This window comes from Vicugna pacos, chromosome 9 (assembly GCF_048564905.1).
Source record: "Vicugna pacos chromosome 9, VicPac4, whole genome shotgun sequence".
Lineage (NCBI taxonomy): Eukaryota > Metazoa > Chordata > Mammalia > Artiodactyla > Camelidae > Vicugna > Vicugna pacos.
This window is the reverse complement of record NC_132995.1, coordinates 32,288,772-32,303,409: the sequence shown is the minus strand read 5'-3', so window position 1 is coordinate 32,303,409 and position 14,638 is coordinate 32,288,772. Positions and strand designations below refer to the sequence as shown.

The 14,638-nt window shown below is 35.1% G+C and overlaps 1 protein-coding gene across 1 annotated transcript in view; it reads left to right on the top strand.

The window, feature by feature from the left end:
• AMFR (autocrine motility factor receptor) overlaps positions 1 to 14,638 on the top strand; it is a 37,811-nt gene that overhangs the window by 1,263 nt on the left and 21,910 nt on the right. The window contains exons 2-4 of the mRNA XM_072967399.1: positions 7,238 to 7,330; positions 11,682 to 11,846; positions 13,209 to 13,361. Coding sequence (XP_072823500.1) covers positions 7,238 to 7,330; positions 11,682 to 11,846; positions 13,209 to 13,361 — 411 coding nt within the window. The remainder of the gene's footprint in view (positions 1 to 7,237; positions 7,331 to 11,681; positions 11,847 to 13,208; positions 13,362 to 14,638) is intronic.

Below are 14,638 nucleotides of genomic sequence, written 5' to 3'. Positions count from 1 at the left end.
ACGGTTCATGACGGTTTCCTTTGATGTCTGAAGGCAGCAAAATATTCGGAGTGGAGAGGTGGCTCTTCATTTTAACTCAGAATTTCTCCTTCTAGTGATCCGTTTAAAGACAAGGTTTTCAGTTTGTCGCCAGTGCAAATAAGCAGCATTTACAAGGCATAGATGCTGGTTTCACGTGTTAGATAATTTCAGATGGGCAGATCAATAATATTTTAGCTAAAGAAATTCGCTTCCACCCGTGGCTTTGAGTGCCTCATAGAAATTTCACAGGGATCAGAAAGAGTTTGCTCCAGGACTGAATTCTGTCCATTGAATTTTTTGTTGTTGTGTTTTGGGTCTTGAGTCTTATTTCCTCCTGTAAGTTCCCTTTTCGGGTTGGGAACCGGCTGTAAATGACTGAGATTAATATTCCAAGTATACAGAATGATATACAACTCATTTGTTATAATTAATCCCACTGTGCTTCATCAGGAAGCAGTGGGATTTATGAACTCTGTAGCTGTGGATTAAGTCTCTTGGTCCTTCTGATGAAGAGATTAGTAGAAGGCAGTGAAAAGTGAAGTTTCATTTCTCCACTGCTGTGTAAAGCTGAACCTTCAGTACTGAAGAAGGGAGAAGGGAAAGAATTCAACCTATATTTCTTGTTTCATTTCTATTAAACCCAGACTTAAAAATCTATTTTTGCATTTCAGTTGGCAGGTAAACAATTTATGTGGAGAGTGCTTTTGCCAAATATTGAGATTATCATGTAGTCTTTGATATATGTATATTTTAAATATAAGATATAAATAAGCCTTTGAGAAGGAACCACTATAGTATTTATATTTATATAACAACTACTAGTATTGTGTAATAATTCCCCCCCAGAGTTTCTTTTTACAAAACTCATGTTCAAATTCCAAGTTAACACCTTTTCATAAAACATTGCATAAAGCCTGTTGATTTTTCTATGAAAATTATTACTTTTAAGAAAATTTCCTTTTCTTCCCAGCTTTTTCATCAAGTCTTGCCTTGTGCAAGTTTACAGTTTCTTCCTATCTGTTGATGATTTTTTCCTTTCTCAGTTGACCTCCATACTGTTTTTCTTCCATCTTTCCTCTTTGGTTTTTCACTTTCATCGTGGCCTTCCTTGTTTCCTCAAACTCTCCATGTGTGCATTTTCCTCATCACTCATTACTAAAGTTTCTGCTTTAGTAGCCAAGTAGGAGTTGCAGTCTCAAAAGCTTTCCTCTGAGGCCTGACGGATAGCATTATTAAGTGAATATATGGTGAGGCCTTTGTCAAAATGGATCCTTTTTGTGCTCTGCCCAGAGATACTCAGATTTTTTTAAATACTCAATTTTTTTAAAACCAAACAAAAGAAAAACTGATCTTTCTGTCATTTTGCAAATCCTGGTAGCTATTATTTGGCATTTTGAAATCTCTAAAACTTACCTTTGCAGAGCACAGTTTAGATTAATATAGATATTAATATGATACATTCATTTTTATTGATGTCCTAGTTGATTTTAGGCATGTTAATGGTTGAGAAACTGATTAGGAAGAGGATGGGGTATGGGGTGAAGGTCAGATTATGTAAACCTTGCCTGGGCTGCTAGGGAGTACGGACATTATTTCATGGTTCTTAGGGTTTAAGTGGGAGTGGAGGAGAGGAGGGGCTGTCATGATGAGATGATATTTTTTCAGGGAAGACCTATAGCAGCATTGGGGAAGATGACTTTAGGTAGAATGGGAAGAAACCAGGAGATGTGGTGACCTAAGACTAGTCCCCGTCAAGAAGATCTCCCCAGCTGGCCCTCTGGCACAGACTTCGAGAACAGGTTTGAGGGGAGGCTCCAGGGTTCTTACACTAGCAGATACCCAGGTTTTGACATGATCACTTATTTCTTTATGTCTTTCTAGAATTTTCATTCTAAGATTTCATTCCAGATTAGGTTTTGTTTTGTCATTCATTTCTGGGCTTATTGTATGTACATTGTTCAGATGTCATTTCCATTAAAGTACCTTTTGATCCATTCTGTCATTGTTTTGAATTGTTTAGGTGTTTGTGATTTTTCAACTTCTTTATTCTTACTCATTAGTTTCATTACTTTCTCCTTTTTTTTTTTAATGGATTTGCTTTTAAAATTGTAAGAGCAGGACATGGTACAATGAAGAAATATGAAACAGGTCTTAAGGTTCTGACTTAATTATATGCAAATAAAATAGTTCAAATAGAAATGTCAAGGGAAAAAGTCACCAAAAACGAAAATGAGTAAAAGTATACTGACCATTGAGAGCAGGGATAGGCAAACTGTGCCGGCCTATTTGGCCTATCAGCTAATAATGGTTTTTACATTTTTAAAAAGATTTTTTAAAAGGAAGAGCATGTGATAGGGAGCATGTGGCCTACTGGAGCCTAAAATATTTACTATCTGATAGCCCATTAGGGAGAAAGTTTCTGACTTCTGCTTTAAAAGAGTCCATCTTCACTTAATTATACAACTTGAGGACTGAAAGTAACATACTGGGTTTGGGCCTTTCTGAGATGAGTATTCCAAAGAAGATTAGAGAAAAATGTTAGCTCCAGAAATGTTAGGACAGCTGAAGAAAAAGACTAAACTTGTAAATAATAGGATATAAGCCTAGATAAACAACTTAAAAATATAGGAAAAATCTTCAGAGTGAGGGGGAAGGCGACTGCCATTTGATTGCTTGCTAGGTGTGTGCTGTGTGCTTTGTATACACAATCTCACTTATTTCCCTAATGGTGTGGAAAGAGGAACGCAGTCATCAATGTAATAAAGGGGAGTATGCATCTTTGCATTATTAGCATTTTATACTTGTCACTGGGAGCCTGCAGGAAAGTATCATTCCAATTGTCCTTAAAAGGAGGAGACTAATAAATGGTGTGGGGAGGTATAGTTAGTGCTGGTGTTAAGTAGGAGACTAAGTATTATCCATGTTGATCATATCCTTGGAACAGTTCCTGGTAGTTAAGCACATTTTATCACAAGGTCATAAATAATACCCCATTGGTGGCCAGCATTTTACAGGATCAAAAATACTTCCAGGGTTACACAGTGATAAATGTGGCTAAGCTGTTTGTTAACATTCTCCTCGCCTCAGGCCAAGCTATCTTATAACTTAGTTTCTGTTTTCTAGAGTAGAACAGTAGAACAGAGAGGAGAGTTTTCTCATAGGGCCTCAGAGTAAAAGGAATTACTTTAAGCCTGATTAAGTAGGGGTTCCTTTGGTCACTACTACCTGACCTGTTCTGTTAAGGCTGCTCAGGGACAAGCAAAACTTGTTTCTATTTTGTGTCAACTAGTAAAAAAAAATAAATAAATAAAGGCATTTGGTGAGGTTTAAAAAATTATTTAAAGTTCTTTTTACACTGCTATAGATACGAAGAACTTTTCTTAAGTATTTTAATATAGTAGAAATACTGTGTATTGAAACAGGTTAACTTGAGACTTAGGCTATCCAGTTTGGGTTTATTACTTATCCATCTCCCATCATAGAATGAGAAAAATAATGTGAAACTTCAGAATTGGTCGGGTTAGTTTAATAGATTCCAAACTTTAAAAATTTTGTTAAAAAAAATAATGCGTGTTCTATGGTACAAAAGTCAAAAGGTACACAAGTGATAATGCGGTGAAAAGTAAACCTCCCTCCTTGCTACGCCTTCCCTCCCAAGAAGTGGCCATTACCAATTTCTTGTAATTAGTGCTGGTGTTAAGTAGAAGACTAAGAAATATCCAGATTGATCAGGTCTTTGACATAGTTCACATCTACACATGATACAAACATCTAGATTTTTCCACACAGAAGTTAGCATTGTAATCACATTTCTACACTTTGCTTTTTTTTCAGTGAACAAGTTATCTTGCAGGTTCTATATAACACTAGGAAATGTAGAACTGCTGAGTTAGTTTTCCTGGCTTCATTGTATTCCATTGAATGGCTGCTTTACGGTTTATTGAACTAGTCTCCCTGTTGGACATTTGTTTTCCATTTTTCTGCCATTATAAACAGTGCTTCAGTGAACCCCTTATACTTAGATTTACTTATATTTAAGTTTGGATTCTGCCCACAAGGAAACATTAATTAACTGTATACAGCAAATAAAATGAGGTTAGTACTTTTACTGTGGTCTACAAGGATGAAGTTCAGACTAGGCTTGCTGGAGGTAAGCCTCATTTTGATTATTGGAGGTGAGAAGTTTTGTCCCCGTTCTGTGGCTTTAAATATGGACTGAAGTGTTGTTTCTGTAAGACTGTCGCTGGTGACCTAGTGGGATCTAATTTGGGATTTGCTTTTAAATGAGGAATGCTACAATTATTTTTCTTTCCATATTTGCAATTTTTCAAGCCTTTGTTAATTTTAAAATTGAGAATTTATCGTATCTTTATTGTAATGACAATTATTTGTGAAATTAAGACATATTTCTAAAAATAGACATAGAATAGTTACTAATAATTGAGTTGCTTTTAAAAACACTTTGTAATCCTAAAATAATTTTTAGTTGCTTCCAATCCTCTCTAGCTTTGCTTTCATGTAAAGTTCACGAAAGGTTATCTCTTTCTAATATCCCTTTCTAATATCAGTTTACTTTCTCAAGCCTTTTCCTTCTTAGCCTTGCTAATTTTTAAATCTTCTGTTTAAATTGAAATGGGAAATGGTTATCTACCGGTGATGGGATTATGAGGGACTTTCATTTTTTTTGGTCAATCAAAGGTACAAAATTTTTATACTTCATTTTTTTAAATTTTATTGAGTTATAGTCAGTTTACAATGTTGTGTCAATTTCCAGTGTAGAACACAATTTTTCAGTTATACATGAACATACATATATTCATTGTCACATTCTTTTTCACCATAAGCTGCCACAAAATCTTGTATATATTACAGTATAATCTTGTTTATCTATTCTATATATACCTGTCTTATCTACAAATTTCGAACTCCCAATCTGTCCCTTCCCACCCCCTCCCCCTTTATACCTCATTTTTGAACTTAGAAAAAATTAAAAAAAATTTTTAACTGAGAAATAATACTTTGTTTCTTACTTTGTAACCCAAGATGCAAGAGACTGTTCCTTAGGGCAGAGAAATGATTAAGTGGCCCTAAATTTGATTTCTCCTTTGTTGTTCTCACAGCAACCAACTTGGTCTGTTAGATGCTTACCAAGTGCTGTGTCCTGTAGCTTCTGAAAGCTCTTTGAGTGCAGGGTCCATATTGCCCTCATTTCTCTTAACCTCCCACATGCTTTGAACAAATTGGTGCTAAATGTGTTGAATTTATTTCTTTATTTCATATGCCTACCTGCAAAAACAGGAAGAATTTTAAAACTAAATTAGGCTGGTGGATTTTTGGCTGATTTTAAAAATCCTGTTCAGCTGGAGGATATGGCATGAGGAGTTGGGGTGTGATTTTATCTCATTATATTTTTTCTTAATTAGTATTACTGGGGTTCCCATTAGCTGGTTTAGAGCAGAATGAAGATGAGCCTTTTAAGCATCTTTTCATCTCCTTAAAATTTAGTATTCTATGCTATTTGCTGGAATGTTTTCATTAGTGCTGTTCCACAGGGAGTCATAAGTTAGGGAAGTGGGATGTTTTGGATAACTAATTTGGGTTTTTTTCTGGTTATTTGAATGATTTAATTATCAGAACAGTCTCATTTTTCAGCAGAACAGTTTTTGTTTCAGTTCTTTAAAAATATATCATACACTTCCCCTGCCCCATGAGGCAGGCAGAATGTAACTAAACATAATTTAATCTTTTTTGATGAATTGCCATTATGTATAATGTATCAGGAATACCAAAGGGCTGTATGGTATGTAGCACCAAGGGGACCTTGAAGATTTCTTGGGGACCTTGTTTTCTTATATTAATCTCATCTGTCACCTTCCTCTATTTACTTATTTTTATTTTTAAGTTATTAATTATTTTTAACACATTTTTATTGAAGTATAGTCAGTTTACAATGTTGTGTCAATTTCCGGTGTACAGCACAATACTTCAGTCATATAGGAACATACATATATTTGTTTTCATATTTTTCACCATAAGTTACTACAAGCTATTGAATATAGTTCCCTGTGCTATACAGTATAAACTTGTTTATCTAGATTTACTTATTTTTGAAATATCATTTGATTCTTTTAAAAGCAGAGGTAAGAATGACCTGGGAAGAGGAATATGGCCACCTTCCTATAAACTTAGTGAATCAGAGATTGAAGCAGGCTCTATGTTGGGTTGCTGTTCATTTTCATTTGCTCTTAATAGTCATCTTTACTATCTTTATCAGGGTCCTTTTGGCTTTTTCTGGTTGTGCGGTTTTAAAAATCATCTGAGCATTGTAATGTGATGTGCCACACTAGCCTAAGTCAGGGGCAGCCCATGTTTTCATTTTGTAAGCTTTAGATTTGTTGTGTAGGTGTTAAGGAGATCCATCTCTTAATTACTAAGAAAGAGAAAGTTTCCTGCTTACTGGTTAAGAAGGCCTTAGTTTTATATTGGTGTCTCATGGTTGCCTTTTAGTTCTCCTTTAGCCCCTCCTGTCAATTTTCTTACTATTTTCTTAATTCCACTCCCCTCTAATGCCCCAGAACCTTTGAGGCCAACACTAACCATAAATATCTTTCAGTTTGCAGATTGTCCCATTGCAATTAATTATATGTATGTATTCTTATTATATGTATTCTTGTTATATGGATTCTGAAATCTTCATGGTCTTGTGACTTCTTTGTGACTATCCACCCTCCTTTACACGTCTCATATTTATTTGACAGGGCAGGGCAGGATGTTTGGGCTCTGGATTTTACTGTTCATGGTAACTTCATTTTTCTGAAAAATTTTCTTCTAAACTATCAAAACTGTATTGTAGGAAATGATGTATCTTGGAGATACCTATGGTTTTATAAGGTGCACACAGTTTTATACGTGCAGTACCAAGGTTACAAACAGTTGAATTAAGACTCAGGGGAAGGTGGCCTGCTGGAGGGTACATGTTGGGACAGGGCTCTGTGAATTAGCCAATAAGCTGGTGCCTCTCCTCCCCACTCCTCATCCCTACCTCTGCCACCCATAAAAGTGTGTACGTTCAAATATTACTTGTCTTGTACTGGTAGAAAATTAGAAAGGCTCAATCAGTAGAAATGATGGCTGAATTCCTAATATAAAAATTTTAAGAACTGCTTTTATTTTTCAACAAGAGGAAATTAATTTCTTTTCTTTGATTTGTGTACAGGTTCTAGTAAATACTGCTTGCTGTGTTTTGATGTTGGTGGCTAAGCTAATCCAATGTATTGTGTTTGGCCCTCTTCGAGTGAGTGAAAGACAGGTAAGTCCAATAGCAAAGATGAATTCTTGTCACCAGATTAAAAAAAAATTATATTTGGTATAATTTCAAACTTACAGAAAGGTAGCATGAATACTTTGAAAGACTTTTGTGTAGCCTTTATCCAGATTCAGAATTGTTACCATTTTGTCCCATTTGATCTAATATGTACCTTTTATTTATATGTATGTATTTTTTCTGATCTGTTTGAGAGTAAATTGTGGATATCATACCCCTGTACCCTCAAATACTTCAGTATGTATTTCCTAAAAGCAAGGACATTTTCTTAAGTAGCCACAGCACAATGATCAAAATCAGGAAATTTAGCATTGATAAAATACTTTATGTGATCCATAGTCCATGTAGTCCATAGTCAACATAGCCAGGTTGTCCCAATATTTTTCTTCATAGCTCTTTCCCATGACGTCTATGAGGTAATTTTTAAACAAGCTCAGTTTTGTTTTAGTTTAAATAATCATATATATCACTCTTAGAATATGGATTTTTTTCCCAAAGGAATTTACTGAGAGATTTTAGTTTTTCCCTCTGGAAATGTAAATTAAGATTCCCCATTTCTACAAGCAGTGTTCAAGTGAGAGGGTCTGATACTTGAACATTACTCTCATACATACTGCTTCCTTTTTCTAAAAATGTTAAATATCAGTTGAAAATGTATAGAAAACATAACCTTGGGAGTATTACAGAGATTTTTAAATATACCTGGAGGTAATCATAATTGGCACAGTTGCTACTCAACTCTACTTTCAGTTTTTTCAGTATAGATCATGTCTTTCATGTTCTGTGATGACTGTTTTTGACCAGTGTCATCCAGTAGCATTTAAAGCACCATTTTGAGTTAGAACCCTACAGAATCAATATGAGTTTGCTTTGTGGGTTCTCAAAGTTCAAGAAATAAAGTGTCTAGAATGTCTAGAGGCAGAAACATTTAATACCTAAAATGGTACAAATATTAAACTGTTGAGTGGAAGTTTAGAACAAGGAAATTTTTTTATGCACTTAATACCTACTGTGGCACTTATCTAAGCAGTGTACATATATTCACTTACTTGTTCCCCCAACTATTCTGTGATATGCTGTTGTTACAAGACCCATCTTATGGATGGGAAACCAGAGCACAGGTATGTTAAGTGACCTGCCCAAAGCCATATGGCACATAGATGGTGGAGTAAAAGTTCATAATCAGGGCACAGAAAGTTCTGTGTTCACCTCATGCTTTCCCACCCCAGATCTGGAAACAGACATTCACCAAGGATTCCTAGTTTTTTTTATTCTTTGAACAAAGTGTACAGTTGAAGTACAGTGTGTAACATTTCTCCAAATAATTCTTTAAGTGGTCATCTTATCAATTTGTTCCAAATGTAGGTTGTTATTTCTATATTTAGGTTCACTTATTTCTGTTTTTATTCAATTTTGCTTTTTTTTTCTATTTTAAGTTTTTGGATTTGTGAGACATTTACATGGTTAGGCATTATATATGAAAGTATACTTAGGAACCATGTTTTCATCCTTGTCCTCTGTACTTGATTCCCACCACTCCCACAGATGGCTTGAGGGTATGTTTTAATATCTGTTGGCTAGATGCCCCTCATGGTCCATTTTTTTCAGGATAGTAAAGATTTTAAAAACTGGACATATTCAGTATAGGGAAGAGTACAGGAAAGCAGATATACTTAAGTGTTGCTTGTGGGAGTATACATTTATATCACTTCTTTTGAAATCAGGTGGATGTTACTTGTTGGAAACCATAACAACATTTGTAACCTTGGATTCCATAATGCTGAAAAAACAGAAACCTGTGCAAAGATACTCATTGTGACATTTTCTGCACAGTGAAAAATTAAAAACATTTCAGTGTCCATTTGTAACCACTGAAATAATATATTCAGAGATTATTCATTCATATTGGTAAGGTTCTCACAATGTAAGTGAAATAAAACAGTGTACAAAAATTGTTATATATATATAAAATGATAACATATAACATATAATAATATATATAACAATATATAGGTTCAGTGCAATCCCTATCAAGTTACCAATGGCATTTTTCACAGAACTGGAACCAAAAATTTTTTTGTATGGAAACACAAAAGACCCCGAATAGCCAAAATAATCCTGAGAAAGAACAGAACTGGAAGAATCATGCTCCCTATACTATACTACAGAGCTACAGTAATCAAAACAGTATACTCCTGGAATAAAAACAGACACAGATCAATGGAACAAGATAGAAAACCCAGAAATAAACCCACGCACTTGCGGTCAATTAATCAATAACAAAGGAGACAAGAATATACAGCAGAGAAAAGACAATCTCTTCAATAAGTGGTGCTGGGAACACTGGACAGCTACGTGTAAAAGACTGAAATTAGAACATTCTTTAACACCATATACAAAAGTAAACTCAAAATGGATTAAAGAACTAAATGTAAGACCAGATACTCTAAAACTACTAGAGGAAAACATAGGCAGAAAACTCTTCGACATGAATCACAGCAGTATTTTTTTGGATCCGTCTCTTAGAGTGATGGAAATAAAAGCAAAAATAAACAAATGGGACCTAATTAAACTTAAAAGCTTTTTGCATAGCAAAGGAAACTATAAACAAAACGAAAAGACAGCCTACAGAATGGGAGAAAATATTTGCAAAAGATGTGACCAACAAGGGATTAATTTCTAAAATATATAAACAGCTCATGAAACTTGATATCAAAAAAATAAACAACCTAATCAAAAAAATGGTCAGGAGACCTAAACAGACGTTTCTCCAAATAGATGGCCAACAGGCACATGAAAAGATGCTCAGTATCATTAATTATTAGAGAAATGCAAATCAAAGTTACAATAAGGTATCACTTCACACCAGCCAGAATAGCCATCATTATAAAGTCTACAAATAAAAAATGCTGGAGAGGGTACAGACAAAAAGGAGCCTCCCTACACCGTTGGTGGGAATGTAAATTGGTGCAGCCACTATGGAGCACAGTGTGGAGGTTCCTTAAAAAACTGCAAATAAACTTACCATATGATCCAGCAATCCCATTCCTGGGCATATATCCAGAGAAAACTATAATAAAGATACATAAACCCCAATGTTCATAGCAGCACTGTTTACAATAGCCAAGACTTGGAGGCAACCTACATGTTCATCGACAGATGAATGGATAAAGATGTGGTAAATGATGAAATATTGCTCAGCCATAAAAAAGAATGAAATAATGCCATTTGCAGCAACATGGATGGACCTAGAGATGATCGTATTTAGTGAAGTTAAACAGAAAGACAAATATATCACTTATATGTGGAATCTAAAAATATGGTACAAATGAACTTATTTACAAGCCAGAAATAGACTCACAGACATAGAAAACAAACTTACAGTAACCAGTGGGGAAAAAGGGGGGAGGGATAAATTAGGGGTTTGGCATTAACATGTATACACTACTATATATAAAATAGATAAACAGCAAGGACCTACTGTATAGTATATGAAACTATATTCAATATTTGATAACAACCTATAGTGGAAAATTATCTGAAAAAGAATATATATATAAATGTATAACTGAATCACTTTGCTGTACACTTGAAACTAACACACCATTGTAAGTCAACTATACTTCAATAAAATAATAAAAAATTAATGTTTTACACTTAGGAAGAAAAATGCATAAAAATGTCAAGGCATCATTTTTATTTTCTTTGTACTTTTTCATATATTATTGATTTTGGCTGTCAAATGAGCATAGTCATATTTTAATCTGAAGGATGTTAAAAAAAGAATATCTAATGTTTTGCTTGTTTTAGGAATCCAGAGAACACAAATATTAGAAATGATACTTGTAGCTGTCACCATTTTTGTGTGTGTTGGAAATATATGTATTATTATTAATACATAAGGTACTAAACTAATATAATTCCCCCTTTTAGTGGCTAAAATTTCATAACTGACTGAAGAATTCAATCTAGAGTGACCAGAGGGGGAGGAGATAGCTCAGTGGTAGAGTGCCTGCTTAGCATGCAGAAGGTCCTGGGTTCGATCCCCAGTACCTCCACTTAAAAAATAAGTAAATAAATAAACCTAGTTACCACTTACCCTAAACAAAACAAAACAAAATACAAGTTACAGAGTCTATAGGTTATTTTCTAGGGTCTTTTATTTTTCAGAGGGCTCATTTTTTTCTTTGTCTTCTATTTTCTGTGGACAAGTGTTAGGAAGTAGAGAATATTTTCTCCATAGAAGCCAGCTTTTGTTATGAGTTAGTTATAATGGTACTCTTTTAAATCAGTTAGGTGTAATGGTACTCACCTTTATAAATATTTTTCTTTTTAGCACCTCAAAGACAAGTTTTGGAATTTTATTTTCTACAAGTTCATTTTCATTTTTGGTGTGCTGAATGTCCAGACAGTGGAAGAAGTGGTCATGTGGTGCCTCTGGTTTGCTGGACTGGTATTTCTGCATCTGATGGTTCAGCTCTGCAAGGACCGGTTTGAATATGTGAGTTTTTAGCCAAGCTCTTTTCCTACTTGGTCACATATTTGCCAGGTCTGAACTGTGTAATATGAATGAGCCATAACACACATATGCAGGATAGCCCTCCAGGGGAAAGCTCTTGGATTGGGCCCCTACTGCTTATTTCTTGAGAAACTTTCTCCAGCAGCAGGATCAAAGGAAGGCAGGGTCTGTGTCTCTTAGGGAGGCTTCCTTCCTGCTCCAATAGTATTGCATTGCAGACCCTGTGGGGTCACTGAACCAATACAAACTAATTTGATCACAGTGTAAGGAAACCTTATTATATAAATTGAAAAAAAGCTGGTCTTTTCCAGATATTTTCTGTTGTAATCTCCTTCCATTTTCCCCATTCTTAATCTAATATTTGGAGCCCTTCTTTCTGACTAGTTTACATTGTTTCCATCCCTGGACAAGGACTGAAGTAGCGTGTCTTGGCTTCCTTGATCTCTGGAGAGCTGAATCTTTTTCTATCTGGGTACAAGATCTGCCCCTTGGCTTGGGATCAGAGCTGTGCAGGTGAATCTTCACTCGTTAGTGCCCCCAAACTAATCTAATGGATCCCAGGTAAACAGGCACCTACATACAGTCCTACCCTGAGTTAAACCCACTCCGCAGCTCTGTTTTCCCCCTTCTTTACCCAATCCTTATGGACCTCACACCAGGTGGTCCTTGCACCTCTGTGCAAAGCTAATCTTAGGCTCAAAGCCTTGAGCTGTTTCACAGTTCATCCCCCATTGCAGTCATGAACAGGAGCTTCTAACCTTTGTAACTGATTTGGTATCTACACTTTCATGCTTGGGAGTCGAAACTCCAGGCCTCCTTTTCCAAGGTGTTGCCTCTCTTTGTATACTATTAACATAGCATTATGATAGTAGTAAATCTGCACCTGGATTATATTTCAGTTGTACTGGCCGTGAACAGGCTAGGAATGTCCTCTCAAGTGACTTTTGGGTAGCAGGGCTAGAGCAAGATTGAGAACACAAGAGAATGTGGTGCTGTCCCGTGTCCTGTTGAATGCTAGAAGACAAAGTTACATACCTTTGGCAAATTGTTTCTAGAGGCTTATAATCTCACTGGTAGGGGGATCCTTGAAAATTTGAGATGAAAATATAACGTATATTGTTATATTCCATAAATTAAATGGTAAAGATCTCAAAACATCAGCTCATATTTCTGTTAGTTGGAGAATTTTAACCATCTGATAATGGGACACTCTTCTGTGCTTTGCATTTGGCCACACAGCTAAGCACAGACCTAAGACACCAAGGTTAACCTTGAGTTTCTCAGTGAAGTTTAGCACTACTGCACAGAAAAATGAGCTTCCTTCTTCTGTTTTGTACATTTCAGCTCTCTTTTTCCCCCACCACACCGATGAGTAGCCACGGTCGAGTTCTGTCTCTATTGATTGCCATGCTGCTTTCCTGCTGTGGGTTAGCGGTTGTCTGTTGTGTCACAGGCTACACCCATGGGATGCACACGTTGGCTTTCATGGCTGCAGAGGTAAGATGCAGACACAAGTTTTTGCTCTAATTATATTCCTGTATATTTTCAAGGAAGTTAGAGGATTATTGACAGATTATTTTCACCATGAAGTGACTGATGGGTATCTGGTCTTTCATGTAATAAGCAATCTTCTGTTTTGTATTGGGCGTTGGTACTGAATGCTTTTGTGTGTGTAGTTTCATGTAATCCTTGCTACAACCTAATAAAAAATACAGTTGATCCTCGAACAATGCAGGTTTAAACTGTGTGGGTCCACTTATACGTGGATGTTTTTCAATAGTAAATACCACAGTACTACACAGTCCCTGGTTGGTTGAATCCACGGGTGCGGAGGAACTGGATGTGGAGGGCTGACTATAGTTTATACTCAAATTACCCCCTGCATTGCCCCAGGGTCAACTAATTATTTTTGTCAACATTTATATAGTGCTTACTATCTGCTGGGGATTGTTCTAAATACTTTACATGTATTGGTTAATTTTATTATTCCTCTTTATGATTGGGGACACAGGCATAGAGGATGAAGTGAACTGCTTAAAGGTCTGAGGTGGCAGAAGTAGTACAATCCTAATCCTGTGGCTTCCAAGTAGGAAGATACTGGAACCAGTGATTTGTGTTGGTCTATAAGGACATACTCTATAATTGGTATTTTTATATAGGGCATAAATTAAGATTTTACAGAGTAATATAATAAATATGTAAACTATGTTCATTATTTTGAAAGAATAATTTGAGAGATTCATGTATATTTTGAATTTTACTTTTAACAACCTTTTTGAAAATACTAATTTCTTTTCAGTAGAAATCAAAATTGTTATATATCCTTTATATTCAGTGGCTATATTTGCTTTTTTCCTGAGTCAAAATACTTTTATTTTGCCCATAATTGCTGTTATTAATGAAAAAAATAAAATAATAGATATCTAATATCAATATCAATAGATGGTTAATATCAAAACACTAATGGAATTACTAATTGGGAATTTGTTAGAATAGGGTTAAAATTTATTTTGCTCTTAATAGTATTCATTTCAGAGTATAATATAGTAGTGTAAGTAAAATTAGAAAAGAACATTTAAGTCCTTAGTAAAATTATTTACAATCCTAGTTGAATAGTTTCTATATATGAAAGATACACAAATGTATTTCTTCTTGAGAAAAAAATCTGCTTAAAATTTGTTTACTCTGGCTTATATTAGTTTGCTTTAGATATATTTTGTTATAAGTCACCATTTCATATTGTGTTTTCCTTTTTTGGTTCTCTACCTTTTAAT